General features: G+C 39.7%; 1 protein-coding gene across 2 annotated transcripts in view; it reads right to left on the reverse strand.

Annotated features, from left to right (window-relative positions):
- amot (angiomotin) overlaps positions 1–16079 on the reverse strand; it is a 91093-nt gene that overhangs the window by 26542 nt on the left and 48472 nt on the right. For both annotated transcript variants that reach the window (XM_076102147.1, XM_076102146.1), the window contains 2 exons: positions 8405–8554; positions 7545–7741 (listed from right to left, as the gene is read on the reverse strand). In XM_076102147.1, coding sequence (XP_075958262.1) covers positions 7545–7741; positions 8405–8554 — 347 coding nt within the window. The remainder of the gene's footprint in view (positions 1–7544; positions 7742–8404; positions 8555–16079) is intronic.

Here is a 16079-nt window from a genome sequence, read left to right on the forward strand (position 1 = left end):
ATCTAACCATGTGTTGTCTGATTGGTTGGGGTGGATCCATTTAAGAATGTATTGAAGTTTATTTGCTAGAGAGTAGTGAAAAAAATGTGGAGCTTCAAGTCCTCCTTGTGTTTTTGGTTTTTGTAGTGTGGCCAGTTTAATTCTTGGTGTTTTATTTTTCCAGTAGAATTGAGTAACGATTGAGTCAAGCGATTTGAACCAGGAGTGGGTGGGTTGAGATGGTATCATTGTGAATAGGTAATTTATTTTAGGAAGTATTGTCATTTTAACTGTAGCTATTCTGCCCATGAGTGATAATGGTAGGTTCATCCAGCGGAGGAGGTCGTCATTTATTGTTTTAACTAATGGAGTGAAGTTGAGTGTGAACAGCTCTGACAGCCTGGGGGAAATATTTATTCCCAAATACGTGATGGCACCTGTGCAAAACGGGATAGGTGGTGTATGGGGCTGCCCCATCCCAACTGTTACTATCTAATGGAAGGATGGATGATTTACTCCAGTTAATGGAGTAGTCTGAGATATTGGAGAATGATTCCATGACTTTAATAGTTTCCTGTAGTGATGAGTAGGGGTTTTGTAGGAAGAGCAATATATCATCTGCATAGAGACTGATCTTGTGATGGGTGTTGAGTGTTTGAATTCCTTTTATGTAGATGTTCTGACGAATGGCTGCAGCTAACGGTTCAATGAAAATGGTAAAAAGTGAGGGAGAGAGTGGGCATCCTTGCCTAGTCCCCCTGTGCAGTGTGAAGCTTTGTGAGGTTTGTCCATTGGTGATGACAGTGGCTGAAGGTGAAGTGTACAGAATTTTAACCCAGTTAATAAATGATTCCCCAAAGCCAAATCTCTTTAATGTGCTTGTGAGAAATGTCCAGTTTACTCTGTCGAAAGCTTTTTCTGCATCTAAGGAGGCTATGATGGTACCAGTTTGTTGTAATGATGAGTAATTGATTAAATTAAACAGTCTGCGTGTGTTAGTGGATGAATGTCTACCTTTGATAAAGCCGGTTTGATCTGGATGAATTATGGATGGAGTGACTTTGTCTAATCTGTGAGTTAGTGCCTTAGTGATGATTTTAATATCTACATTGAGAAGAGAAATGGGACGGTAACTAGAAGGAAGAGTTGGATCTTTGTTTGGTTTGAGGAGTGATATACTGGCTGTGTTCATGTTGGCTGGAAATTGCAAATTTTGTTTTATTTCAGTTATCATTTTGTTAAAGAGTGGAGCTAGAATGAACCAGAAGTGTTTATAGAACTCAGCTGGGAAGCCATCGGGACCTGGTGCTTTGTTATTGGGCATAAGATTGAGTGCAGTAAAAAGTTCGTCCTGTTAATGGTGAGTCAAGTATGTTGATTTGTTCTTTGTTAAGCTGTGGTAGATCAATGCTGTTGAGAAATGAGTTGATGTCTTCTTGATTTGGGTTCTTTTTAGATGAATATAAATTGGCATAAAAACTTCTGAAGATTTCATCGGGTGAATTTGTGGGCTTCCCTGCAGAGTCCTTGATGATTGAGATTGTTGTTTTTTCTTTATTTCGTTTAATTTGATTTGCCAAATATTTACCGGATTTATTGCTATGGTGAAAATGTTCTTGTCTAAGTCTGTGTATGAGGAATTGAGTTTTATTATTTATAATTTCATTTATTTGGAATTTGTACTTTCTTAATTCGTTCTGGGTTTCCGTTGTTGGGTTACTTGCATTAATGGTTTCGAGTCGGTTGATTTGTTGTTCCAGTTCAGCTTCTTGTTGTTTTTCTTTCTTTTTTTTTGTAAACGGAGAATGAGATGATTATTCCTCTTAAAACTGCTTTCCATGTTTCCCACAGAAGGGTTGGTGATGACTCTGGGTAATCATTTATTTCTAAGGACGCCCACTCTTTTTTAATAAGACTGTCAAACTGAGGGTCTTTGAGAAGAGATGTATTGAAGCGCCATCTAGTGATAGGTTTATGTAGGGTAACTCTGTTCCATATAAATGTTACGGGAGCATGGTCGCTAATAATGATAGGATGGATTTTCGAGTCTGAAATATTAGATATGATTGAATTGCTGTTGAGGAAGAAGTCAATGCGTGAGTATGAGTGGTGAACTGGTGAGAAGAATGAGTATTTTCTTGAGTTTTGGTGCTGTAATCACCAACTATCGCCAAGACCAAAATCACTCATGAACTGTTTTATCGTGTCTGTGGATTGCCAGGTACGCTTTTTATTTGGATTTTTATTCAGATCTGTCTACTGATGGGTCGATAACTGTGTTGAAATCGCCTCCTATTATGACTGGGCAGTTACAAATGTTTGAAAAGGATGAAAAAAAATTATGAAAAAAGGATGGGTCATCAGTGTTTGGGCCATAAACATTACAGATTGTGACTGGACTATTGTTGATGGATATGTTTATAATGATAAAACGGCCTTCAGGATCGGTGATGGTGGAGTTATGGACAAAAGAAACTTTTTTGTTAATTAAAATACATACCCCTCCTTGTTTTGTGTTATAGTGAGCCGAGAATGAGTGAGTGAATTCTGGTGATTTAAATTTGTTGTGGTCTGAATCTGAGAGGTATGTTTCTTGTATTAAGCATATATCTGCTTGCAGTTTAGCCAGATGATTCAGAACTTTTATTTTTTTTGCCTGAGAACCAATTCCACGGATATTCCAGGTTAAGAATTTGATAGATGACATGTTGATTGGGTTAATATAGACTTTACATTAATGTTGATAAGTGTGTGTGTGTGTGTGTGTGTGTGTGTGTGTGTGTGTGTGTGTGTGTCGCTATACTTTAACGAACTCCTAGGGACTTTGTCAGATCCACTTTACAGAGCCATTTTACGTTATTCGCCGTTAAACGACAACCTGATGTAACTCCACAAAACGCAGCCCCAGCACTACGTTTGACCTACATGTATGAAATTTGGTAGGAACATGTATCGCATGAAGATTTTAAAAAGTGTCTTGGGATAATGCTCTAAAATTATCAGGAAGTCGGCCATTTTCATTTTTGTGTGAATTTTCCCTTGATTTCTAGTCGCTATACTTTAACGAACTCCTCCTAGAGACTTTCTCAGATCCTTTTCAAATTTGGTCAGTATAATCTAAAGACCTTTGCAATTAAAAGATACTCAAAGCTTTATGTTTGATGGAATGGCGTAGCCGTGGCGTGGCGGCCATTGTACGTGATTCGCCATTAAACAACAAGCTGATATAACTCCACTGTACTTGCTCAAATCTGTCAGTCATGGCCTGAGGATGTCTACAAGCCAATTTTCACTCAAAGTCATAGCGCCACCTACTGGCAACAGGAAGACAGCGTTATGGGACAAACTGAATCCGATTTACATGATATTTACATGATGTGGTCTATACTTGATATAGAGCAACATAATGCATGTTTGCGCGTGTTCTCTAGCGCCACAAAGTGGATACAGGAACTGGTGGAATATTTGCACTACATAATTTCCAACATCACACAGTCCAAGCATTAAAAATACATCTAACTTGTGGGCGCGCTGTCTGATGGTCGCTTCTGCCAGCATCCCACCAGTACCCCTGAGACACGGGAAGGTGCGAGGGCCCGTACATCGCTGCTTGCAGCTTTAATTCTTGTTCTATAATTTCATAAATAAAATAAACTAGATTTTGTATATATAACTATATATAAAACTTTATAAGCTGTCATATCAAATAGCTTTTGCGGCTCCAGACAAATTTTATTTAGTGGAAAATAGGGCAAAATGGCTCTTTGGATAGTAAAGGTTGCCGACCTCTGATCTAGGTGAAACGTACTGCGAGGGCTGCATCGTTGAAATATTGTAGGGGGCGCTATCGAGCCAACTGGCCACTCTGAAGCATTAAAATCACATCAGATAACTACGTTCAGGATTTTAAATGTGTGACAAGTTTGATTATGTTTTGAGCATTTTTAGCCCCTCAAAAACACCTTCATTTTTAATGGTGAAGAATGCGTCGCAATGGCCTTTCACGAAACAAAAAACTTTGAGTAACTTTTAATCACTCAGGTCTTTTGATTGTTCTGACAAAATTCTAAGTTGATCTGATTAATTCCCTAGGAGGAGTTTGTTAAAGTACAGCGCCTGGAAATTGCAAAAACGACAGTAGAAATTCATACAGAATTCAAAATGGCTGACTTCCGGTTGGGTTTAGAACATGGCCCCAATATACTTTTTTGAAGCCCAAATATGATTTATGTGCCTACCAAATTTTGTAAATCTATGTGAAACGTACTGCGAGGGCTGCTTCATCAAAATTCTGTAGGGGGCGCTATTGAGCCGAATTGCCACTCTGAAGCATTGAAACCATAATATGTAACTAAATGTTGGGCTTTAAATGTGTATGCCAAGTTTGCTTATGTTGCGAGCATTTTTAGCCCCTCAAAAGCACCTTCGTTTTTCACGTCGAAGACTGCGTCGCCACGGCAATGGCGTTTGACGAAACATCAAACGCTTCTTGAACTGGCATTATGAACTTCTTACATTTGTGTGGAACTAATTTGATGTTGATCCGATTTACTTACTAAGAGAAACAAGCCAAAGTATAGACTTTAACTTCCTGTTACCAGTAAGTGGCGCTATGACTGTGATTCAAAATTGGCCTGCAGATGTCTTCAAGCCTGGAGTCTCATCAAACACGTGAAATCTGGAAAAGATCTGATGATGTGGAGTCGAGTTACATCAGTTTATGTGTTCATGGCGAAGGATTGAAATTTGCCAAGCCGCCATGTCGCCGCCCTTTAACAAATTCTTACAATCTTCACAATGAAGCATTATCAAGGTCTTTAGGCTTTTCTGACAATATTTGAGAGGGATCTGATTAATCTGTGATCTTTGAGTAACTATTCGCTGTCAAGGTCTCAAGACCATACTGATCAAATCTGGAGGCAATCGGGTTAAATCTCTAGGAGGAGTTCGTTAAAGTACGGCGCCTGGAAACGTTACAAAAACGTCATCAAATTCAAAATGGCCGACTTCCTGTTTGGTTTAGGGCAGGGGTCTTCAACGTTTTTCAGGCCAAGAACCCCCAAACTGATAGAGAGATGGAGCAGGGACCCCCGACTATATATATTGTATAAAATTGTGTTTTATATTAAACTGGGCCTAGCGTCATGTATAAACATGCCTCTTTACTGTGCATTCAATACTAAGCTATTCAAATAATACACAGGTTCATATATTCATGTTTTCATTTTAAACGTGCAAGGTACAGTGAGTAGGGTGGCCGTGCCACTGCCATTTATAAACATACCTTGTCAGCTGATGCCAATATCAACATTGTCTGTCAATTAATTGCATGATAATCATGCATACAAGCTATTCAAATTGATGTTTTCATTTTAAGCATAAATGAGTGATGACCTATTAGTGCCACTGGCATGCATAAACATACCTGTTATCTTGCATACAATACTGAACTATTAAAATAATGGACAGATTCATGTTTGGAAAAAAAAAATAAAAATTGTCTAATCAACCAAACATTTGGCGGACCCCCTGTTGAAGACCTCTGGTTTAGGGCATACTTCTAAAAGGATCTTTTGTATGTCCCATCAAGTTACACAAACCTACCAAATTTCATACAGCTAGGTGAAACCTATTGTTGGGGCTACTCAAAAGGGGGCGCTGTCGAGCCAATTTTTCATACCGCCCTAATAAGCTCATCATTGGTCACATGACAAAACAACAGGATGGATTTTTATTGAAGCTGGTGATTTTAATCAAACAGACCTCAGATCTGAAAAAAACATTTGTGTCAGCTACAAAGCCCAACTTTGGACAATCAATCCTGCTTCCCCTATCTACTTACACCAAGCTGATAAAAAGGGTGAAACCATCAGAAATACTTTTTAAAAATGTGTGGACAGATTAGGGCTGCACGATTATGGCCAAAATCATAATCACGATTTTTTGATCAATATTGAGATCACGATTATCACGATTATTCATTAATTTTAGGGACATCTTTTTATTGCACTTTCACGTTTAAATTAACAAGAACACTGCTTCCACTTCCATTGTTGTGCTACATTCTGGCTAATGTACAAATCTTTGCATCAGACTGGTCCTTATCACAGTGCATCTCGTAGAAGGAAAATATAAATAAAATAGTATCAACACTTTTTACCGAAAATTAAATCAACAGAGCACTGCTTTCACTTCCATGTTGTGCTACATTCCAGCTAATGTACACGTCTTTACATCAAAATAAAACTTATACGGTTCTTATTCACCTGAAGCAAAATATAAATGACCGTCTGCTCTCTGTTCTGTTGTCTGTCTCTCTCCTCTTCTACTAATACCAGAGTCGACTGCAGACAGAACTTTTTTTGAGGCTGCCGCTGCAGGGTGCGCGCATGACACCTCCCATCTCGTTCTCCCCCTGGTGGTTGGCTGACTGTTAGTTGAGGAAGCGCTTGATTTGATATGTAGCAGAGCACGCATTTTAAACGTCAATATCGCTGACGATCATGCTCATTTAATTGTGGGAGCCAAAATTGTGGGAGCCAAAATCGTGATCGCGATTAAAATTTGATTAATTGTGCAGCCCTAGGACAGATACAGCAGCTGTACAGGGCTGCATACACTGGAACATACATGCATACATACACACGTACACACGCAACCGTCAACATAAAGAGAACTCTGCTGCCATCATCAGTCAGACTACAAACAAAGATGAAAATTCATATCACAAGGAATTAAACAATCTTGCAGAGTGGTGCTCAACATCCTACTTCACAATGTCAGTAAAACCAAGGACCTGATTGTTGATTTTAGAAAAAAAAGGAGGCGAAGACACACACCCCTGTCTACATCAGTGAAGCTGGGGTGGAGCAGTTTTAAGTTCTTAGGAATCAGCATCAGAGAGAACCTGCAATGGTCATGACGCATCTGTGACGACCCTTTCTGCCTGTTGCCTGGTTGTTTGGCTGCTTTCCTTGCAGGCGTGGAGGTGGGTGAGGCAGGGGGTCGTCAGGCAGAGTGTAAACACCTGAGGCCATTAACAACACTGGCCCTGTGTGCCAGTATAAAAACCCTCTGGATTCTCAGTTGGTCTCTCTCTCCTTCCTGAGACACCCATTTTGATTTTGGTTATGGTTTGTTTCTACACATACAACACTGCATATACACTTTCCATGCACACACTCACTTACACTGCTGAAATTACTGACTTCACATGTCGCTGTTAGTTTATGGGTGTCTTAATAAATAATTTGTTAAACTGCTTCGTTGAGTGCATCTCCCTTTTTTGTCATGGCCGTTCGGCCCGGTTTGTGACACATCTCAATCATGGTAAAAATAAGTGCTAAAAGTATACTAAGAGACAATACCCACCTCAACAACAGCCTGTTTACCCTACTCTGTTGTTTTTTATGTAGTATGAAGGGACTGCAACTTGCATTACGTTGAGCAACCCTGAGTTGAAGTATGACCATAAATTAACCTCTTACCTTGAACATATGTGAGGCACCAGTGTCTGAAACAATGGCTCAGAGAATGAAATGTCAATAACTGTCATGTACATGTACCTCTCAGTGGCGACAGAGGCGGCGGCGTCCAGGGCAAATTGCCTCATCACGCTCTCTTCCAAGTACTTCTGCTCCCATTTGGTCATGTCAGCCTCCAGAGCCAGGATCTGCTCCTCCTTCTCCCTCAAGTGCTCCATCAACGCTGTGGCATTGTACTCCGATGGCACTGAACCACTGCTTTGAGTGCCTCCCTGACGCTGGGAGGGAAATGAGGGAGACAGAACATAGTAAGAGGACATGCCATTTGTGGATTCAACATTAAATCTGTTGCTAACTGTGTTACCTTCCAGAAGTACTAATGATTGTCTGTTATGGCAACATTCAATTGTAAAAGATACGAGTTTTATTGGAAGAACAGTGTTGCAACATCTTCAATTTATGTGTTAGTATGTGTGGGAAAATCGCCTGAAGTTTATATACTGAACTTGAATACATGTCCAATATTCTCTCTCTGTTTGCTCAGTTTTGGTCCACCAACTCCTGACAAATAGCTGTCTCTAAAGCTGCTAAATGCTCCACTATGTCCACCAACTGAGCTGAGTGACAACTAAAGGAGCCTCAGTCAAATGTTCAAACCTACTGAGACACATACACTTCTGTGAGCTGAGGGTCTTGTATAATATTTTATCAGCTATTATATTATCTTCTACTTTCAAATGTAAAACACAGATATAGGGATTTACCAGCAGAACTAGTAGAGTGATGAGGATTTGTATACAATTCATAAATACATGTTGCCACAGGGCCTACTAAATAAATGAATTGTATTCAAATGGGAAGGGGCATAAGCACAACCTGATGGTCTCTTTATTCATAAATGGTCTAGGTAAACGTCAACCAGCATAGGCCTAGGGTGTTACCTGCTGCATGCGTAGCGACTCAAGCTCTCTCTCCAGTCTAATACGGAGGCGATGCTCAAGTTGTTCTCTCTTCTGACATGCCGCCTGGAGCTGAGCCAGAGCTTGCTGCATCCTCTCCACCTTTTCCACATAGACTTGCTTTTTCTTGAGCTGCACACACGCACACAGATACATACACACACAAACACAGAGGGGGGGTAGTTACATCATGGTAACTCTGCTATGCTAATTCACCTCAACACATCTAAATCTACATATCTAACACATCATGGTCTTGGTCTTCAATCTTGTGAAATAGAGAATCATGCATTCTTCCCTGCTGTTTGTGAGGTTATTTGATGGTTCAAGGAATTTGCATTACACCAACAAGTTATGAGGAATACAGGACAGAGAATCTTCAAAAGTTGTAGTGGTTCAGCAGGCACTTCTGTCAAACAACCAGAATCCTTGTTTTCTAAATTTCTTTGTTTCCTTTGTCGACTTAATCTGGCCAAAAACATGTTTCAATGCAGCAAATATCCACAGAAATTCTGTTCAAGGAGAATGAAGACAATCAAAAACATCAGACTTCAAGTATTAATCCATTAGAGATTGATGTAAAATATGTTTTACTGAGGTTATAGAAATCTACTGTGATTTTAAGTTTTACTTTAATTAAACATATGGATTCAGCTGATACATAAAATCAATGTGTACTTAATTAACCATTTCTTCATGATTCAGAGAAATATGCATATTTTTGGTTAACCACACATTTGCAGACATGTTGACACATATCCAAAAAGAAATACAAACGTGTTTGTACATATTTAGGACGGACTACTGACCGACTTTCCTTCTTCACCTTTTGGTTTTATTGGTCTAAAAATAACTACATTTTCTGTGAAGTTAACTGTTACAGTATATTTACTGCTACTGTCATCTCTTATATAAAAAGTTCAGTTCTAAAATATCCAGCCTCATAACATTGTATATCATATATGCACACACATTTAAACTCGTAAAACCAAATTTCAATAAGCTTCATTCCACATGAAGTTATCGGAGACCTCTCCTTCACTTTCTGAAATATCTGCATTGATCACATAACATTAATGATATATTTCTGGTACATTAACAGTATCTTTAAATTGTTGAGTAAAATGTTGAGTGTCCAGACAATTGAAAATCTGTTGGACAGATTACAGATGGCACTCCTCTCATGATGAGAGCGCATTATCCATGGTTTGTGTCCGTAAAGTCTCCCCACTCCCCGCAGCCTTTGTTGCTGTTCAATACACTGATTCAGATCTGAGTGACTATCTCCAAAAGCAGGAGAAAAAAAGGAGAAAGTTGAGAGAAAAATAGAGAGGTAGACAGAGAAGAGATGGTTTAAAAAAAAAAAAAAAAAAGAATTGCAGATCTTTTGTTCTGACAACAAGCAAGCATTGTGAGTCATAGGCTGGCTTTGACCCCGGCTCCTGCCTATTTCCTGTCCTGTACGGGACCACAGTTACACCCCTATTTCACTTTGACCTCCACAATAAAGTGGTTAAGATCATTGGAATAAATTGCTGGTTAGTTGTAGCATGGTATAGTTACAGATATTTTTCGTTCAATATTTAGGTGAGACGTTTGTGCAGAACTTTATGTTTAAAGATGTTAACAATATGTTTTCTGCTTATCTTCTGGAAATCAAAGCACTGTATAATTTATCTATTGTTTTGACTCACTTTCTTGAACCTGAGCCAAAGTGTTCACAGCGCATTAATGAGTGTGCCATCTGCACCGGTTTTAAAGATGTCCATTGTTATTTAGTGTATTTGGTGAATAAAGCAGACTACATGAAAATAATGACAAATGTGCCACTCTTTTTTCCACAGTCAAGAAAAACCTTGAGTCGAAGCCACTTAACAGAGCAGTGGGGATAACATTAACATATACAGTATATTCTACTTCTCTTACTGTTTAAAACCTCTTGAACCCTAGCCCTATTTTTAGACCTCTGCTCAAAAATTGCATACCCATACTTAAAAGACTGTAAATCTGAAACTACAAGGTCTATTTTAATAATGTTGATGGTATAATACAGGTAACACTTGTGAGATGTGCTGATATGTGTAAATATTGTGTATATGTTACTGGTTAATAACATATACAGATATGGCACAGCTCAAATTGAAAAGGTTTCAGGTTCACCTGAAAAAAAAGCACTTGTGTTGAAAATATTACTTGAAATAATGCCTAAAAATGTCAATGGCATAGCCACAGTCATAGCACAACATGTTTTACAGTCTCTAAAACAGATTTGACTTCGATTGAGTGAAGCAGGCCAGCATAAACCAAGCAAAGTCAAGCAAAATTCTCATTTTTGGATCCAGCAGTTGCGCTGCTGTATTCTAATTTTATATACTATATAACTAAATATTAACTATATATTCACTTGTCTTATCACTAAGAGTGTTCAATAATCCTAATAAAGCAGTTTGGCATCATTTGGAGCAATATTGAGCAATTTTGAGCTGTCATCTCTGTCATCCATAAAATAAATTCCTCAGTGTGTGTGTCTATGTAGGCCTTTGTAAGGCCTGTGATTGGCCGATTTAATCATGTGACACCTTGTTGGATGCGGGAGAGTCCAATGGAAGCCATGCGGGGGTGTTTGAGAAGCTGTGGGTCCATTTACTCACTGAAAATCTCGATATGCTTGGCAAACCCCCATGTCTAAATTCATTGGTCCAGCTGACTGAATGGCTGGCATTCTCTCATTCATTCTCTCAGAGCCGCCATTTTACTTCACACACAGAGGGGGAGTCGGATTATAGAGCTGCTGCATATTTCAATGGATTAGCTGCGTTTTTCGTCACGAAAATCAGCAAAAGGTACGTGGCAGTTAAATTTTTTTTCTGGGGAGCAGTGGGTTGTTGGTTGGCGTTGCTTATATAACTTTTGGACGGTTTGAAAGAGAGTAAATTGGACACGTCCAGTCGACGCCGGGTCGAATCAAGCCCCTACTGCATGTGTCCTTCCGCCATGATCGCTGCCGGCTTTGTCATGAGAGACCCAAACAAAGAGCATAGTAGGCAGATTTTGGCCAAAAAACATGATTGTAGGAGCCAGCTGTGGCCTGTGTCGTTTTGTATGCCCTTTTTTGTCACTTGAGTCACGTGGTGCTGGGGATAGCCACAATGGGGTTATCAGCCATCAGTTGAGTTAGACTAGGAAAAGGATTGGTGAGAGAGGGAGCCTTATTTTTTGTTGACCGTTATTTCACGTTATTTTTCACGTTATTCACATTAATACTGTCATTTCTTGAGTTATAATTGTATGTTATATGGAATCAACGTTTATTTGTTGCCCACAAAATAAACACTCCAAACTCATCCACTGGATTCCGGAAATCATTTAACGTTACAGCCAACGTGTCCACAAGTTTAAATCTCCCCACTTAGCCTCTCGGTGACTAAAGGAAAACTGCCGATAGTCAGCTACAATGGTATTGTGGTAAATCTTATAGATATCTTCGAGATATGATCTTAGTTCATGTATAATTGTGTTTTGCAGTGTGTAAAATGGCTCCCATGGTTGTTTCAACCAGAATGTCTTTGTTACATAGGTATATGATATGTCATAAAATATCATTTAATTCGTTTCGCAAAAGTGAATTGTACACATGTGTGTACTCTGTCGCCCCCCTCTATTCCCCTTTAAAGGTGACTTTCGGCACCAAGAGGTTTTAACTGGATCTAAGAACAGCTGTGTTCACACATGTTTACTTTCCGTGGTCCACAGCCAGGCAAAGGTTTTATTCATTTTGTGCTATTTCATTTTACCAAGGACCTTACCAGGTCCAAGCACGATTATTGGAGTTTTGTCACTGCTGAGTTTTAATAATCTCTTTTTTAATTAACAGTAATCCAGTTTATTCCCTGCAGGAGTTTTCCTTGTTCATTTTGGACAGTGTTTATATCCCACCTTAGACCTGCCTTATACCCTTTTCCCACCAAAATCAGCATGTGTGCAGATTTACTTCCCATTGTTATTTCCCCATAACCATTAGATGAGTATGACTTTCTATTTTTCTTTTTTTTCTGGTGTGTTATGTTTAATGTCATGAAAACGCCAGAAAATGGAGTAAGTAAACAGTGAAAATGATAGGTTGGTATCATCTTTTTTTTATATATATTTTTTTTATTATTCAGTATCTCTGTCGAACAAGACTTGGTGATTGTTAAAACAGTGGAAAGACAAACAAAGTGGGTTTTGATGAGTTTTATTTAGTTTCTGTCGAGTTTGAATGAAGTGCGTTTTTACAATGAACAGTAAAAATACTGTTTCAAATAATGGAGTCTGGTAGCTGTGAGGAGGACATATGCCAGGCGTTTCTTTTCACATCTTACTTGGTAAATAAAGGGTTAATTTCAACCAAACCAGAGTTGATGACCCTACGACAGTCCTACAACCACTTAAAGCGCTTTTTACACTACATGTCATTCACCCATTCACATCCATTCATACACTGATGGCAGGCTACCATGCAAGGTGCCACTATCCATCGGGACTAAGTAAGCTTACACCGATGGCACAGCCCTCTGGAGCAATTTAGGGTTAAGTGTCTTGTCCAAGCACACATTGACACGGACTGGAGTAGCCTGGAATTGAACCGCCGATCCTCAGATTGAAGGACGACCCGCTCTAACTCTGAGCCACAGTAGCACAGTAGATAATGCTCCCATGAACATTTAATTGATTACCACTTTTCTTTTTATAGAAACCCAGCTTTGGGACTCTATGATCACTGTCTGGTTTATCTTCTCCTGATTAAAAGACAAATTTTAATTTGATAAGCCTGTGGTCAAGATTGTGAGATGGACAAACGAGGCAAAGCTGGAGTTCCAGGCCTGCTTTGACTTAACTAAATTGAGATGACTTCACTGGCATAGTGACAAGTGTGTGCTGACTAAAACCTGTGCATATAATTACAATAAACCCTGGTTTACGGCAAGACAGCTTCATCAGGCCAAGGAGGAGGCCTATAGAAGTGGGGACAGACTCATGTAGTAAAGTTTAATTGGAGAGGATTGCCTGCGCGCTACCTATCATTACTGCTTTTATTATCATAATTATCCTATTACATCCATTGCTGCTGTTATTAGCATTTTTCTATTATTGCTCCTGCTATTATAAATAATTATTCTCCTATTCACAGGATTAAATGACTACAGTCCTGTTGCCCTGACATCCGTGGACATGAACTCCTTCAAGAGACTGGTATTGACCCACCAGAAGGACATCACAGGACCCCTGCTTGACCAGCTGCAGTTTGCCTTCCTGACAGACCAGAGGCAGGAGGTGAGGCTGGGAAACATAAAATCCAGGACCCGGCCATCAGCACTAGCGCACGGTCATCGGATGCATCAGGGATAGTTACAAGTCTGCATACAGACGGGAGGTTGATCTGCTGGAGCTTAACACACTTACTGTGTCAGCTGTGGAAGCCTAAAGGTTTTATTTGGATCCACCATCTCCCAAGACCTAAAGTGAACTTCCAACATAGACACTATTATGAACAAGGATGTACTTCCTGCACCATCAAAGGAAGTTTAACATACCTCAGGAGATGCTGATCAAGTTCTATACTGCAAGAATCCAGTCTATTCTCTGCAGCTCCATCATCGCATGGTTTGGATAGGCCACGAAACAGGATAGGAACAGATAGTGTCACTGCAGTGACTACAATAGTGATGACTACAGAAAAAAATATTTGGCACCAGCCTACAGACCCTTCACAACTATTACTGGGCTAAGACACACCCAGTAGCTTATCTTTTCAATGTACCAACAACTTCTTGTTTCATGGCGAAAGGCGCAAAATGGCCGCCACACAACGTTAAGGGCGTTCCAGGAAAACTCCCAATTTTGATAACTTTTCATCATAGAAGGTCTTTATATTGTCCTGACCAAATTTGAAGTCGATCACATGAATTCTGTAGGAGGAGTTTGTTCAAATACAAAGCCTGAATATGGGGGAAAATGGCCTAAAAATCTGAAAATGGCCGAAATACTGTCGCGCCCCCCGAGTGGTTGATTGGAATGTAAATTGGAGGGAAGAAATGAACCGGAATGTAAGATGCCAGCCCTCGGAGCTTTTGATCTTTCGTGGAACGCCGTTCTTCGCCATACAAAACAGGGTGTTTTTGAGGGGTGAAAAATGCTGGAGACAGAACCAAACTTGGCGCACACATTTAAATCCCAGAATGTAGTTACTTGATGTGGTTGTAGTGCTTGGGATTGGCAAGGATTTAACCTAGATCAGGGGTCGGCAACCCGCGGCTCCAGAGCTGCATGCGGCTCTTCAGCGCCTCTGTTGCGTCTCCCTGAGGCTATATCCACACTAATACTGGAGTGGAGTTTGGAGTTTTAAAACGGAAACCATCTCCGTCCACACGGCGTTTCAGCATCGTTTTCGAGATGATCTCCATCCAAACTAACACGCCTGAAAACGAATATCACGTGACTATTCATGTACACTGGGCATGGAGGTGCTGGTGTAAAAAGGAAGTAGATTGGTTGCTTAGTTAAAAAAATACGACAGAGTAATAAAGTAGTCTTTAAGAATGAAAGGTCGTGTTTGATACTTTGCTCTGCTGGTGACTGAAGTCTCTGTCGTTCTGGAGAGCAATCAATGTTTAGTTCCTTTATAGTTTATGTGTGTGGACTTCACAATAGTTAAGAAACAATAATAAGAAAAGGAAAGTCCTCCGTTTTGTGTCCGTCCTCCTCAAAGACGCTAACCGTGACTTCAGGCGCACGCTCCGTAGGGCTGCTAACGTCACTGGACACGCTGTCAAAATAAAAAATGTTTCAATAGTTTGTCAACTAAAATGTGCGTCACATCCTATTACGTCGCTGTCAAGCGCCTTTCCCTGCAGTTGGCTAATTATGATTTGCAGACCTCCGCCCTCAGTCAACTATTGTAAGATATTATGTTGAGCACATTAGGAGCTCTCTATGAAGCAGTGTTCCTGTGTAGGTGCTTTTATTGTGGAGGATGAGACGGAAGGAGAAAAAGAGGTTCTGGTGAAGTCTGGGATAAGTGAATAAAGTTGCTGCCGTCTTGGCGCAGATTACGGAGCCCCGTGTTTATTATTTTATTATTATCATAAAGTATTGGCGCAACATTAATCCTCGGTAAACTATCAATGGATAAATCCAAAAAAAGAAAAGTCACGGTTGAAAATGGAGCGTTTAATTCTGCGTGGACATATTCATTTGCTTTCACTGCCAACGATGCTTACCTGTATGCTGGCTTACCTGTATGCTTGAAATGTGGCGAGAAATTAGCAAACAAAAAATCTAATGTTGAAAGACACTTCCAGAACAAGCACACAGCATTTGCTGAAAAGTATCACGCTGGAGATGAGCGAAAAAGAGCGATTTCTCAACTGCTGCAGCAAACTGAGCAAGTTTTTTTTCTCCTCTTCATAAGAGTTTGATATTGTTATAACAGGTAAAATAGCAATAAAATGTGAAGAATTGTCTTTAGTCTTGTTCTATAATTTCACAAATACAACAAACTATAGTTTTTGTATATATAATATAACTATATAAGCTGTGATATCAAATAGCTTTTGCGGCTCCAGACACATTTTATTTGGTGAAAAATAGGGCAAAATGGCTCTTTGGCTAGTTAAGG

Source organism: Anarhichas minor, unplaced genomic scaffold, assembly GCF_050575085.1.
Source record: "Anarhichas minor isolate MPS153535 unplaced genomic scaffold, ASM5057508v1 ptg000027l, whole genome shotgun sequence".
Classification (NCBI taxonomy): domain Eukaryota; kingdom Metazoa; phylum Chordata; class Actinopteri; order Perciformes; family Anarhichadidae; genus Anarhichas; species Anarhichas minor.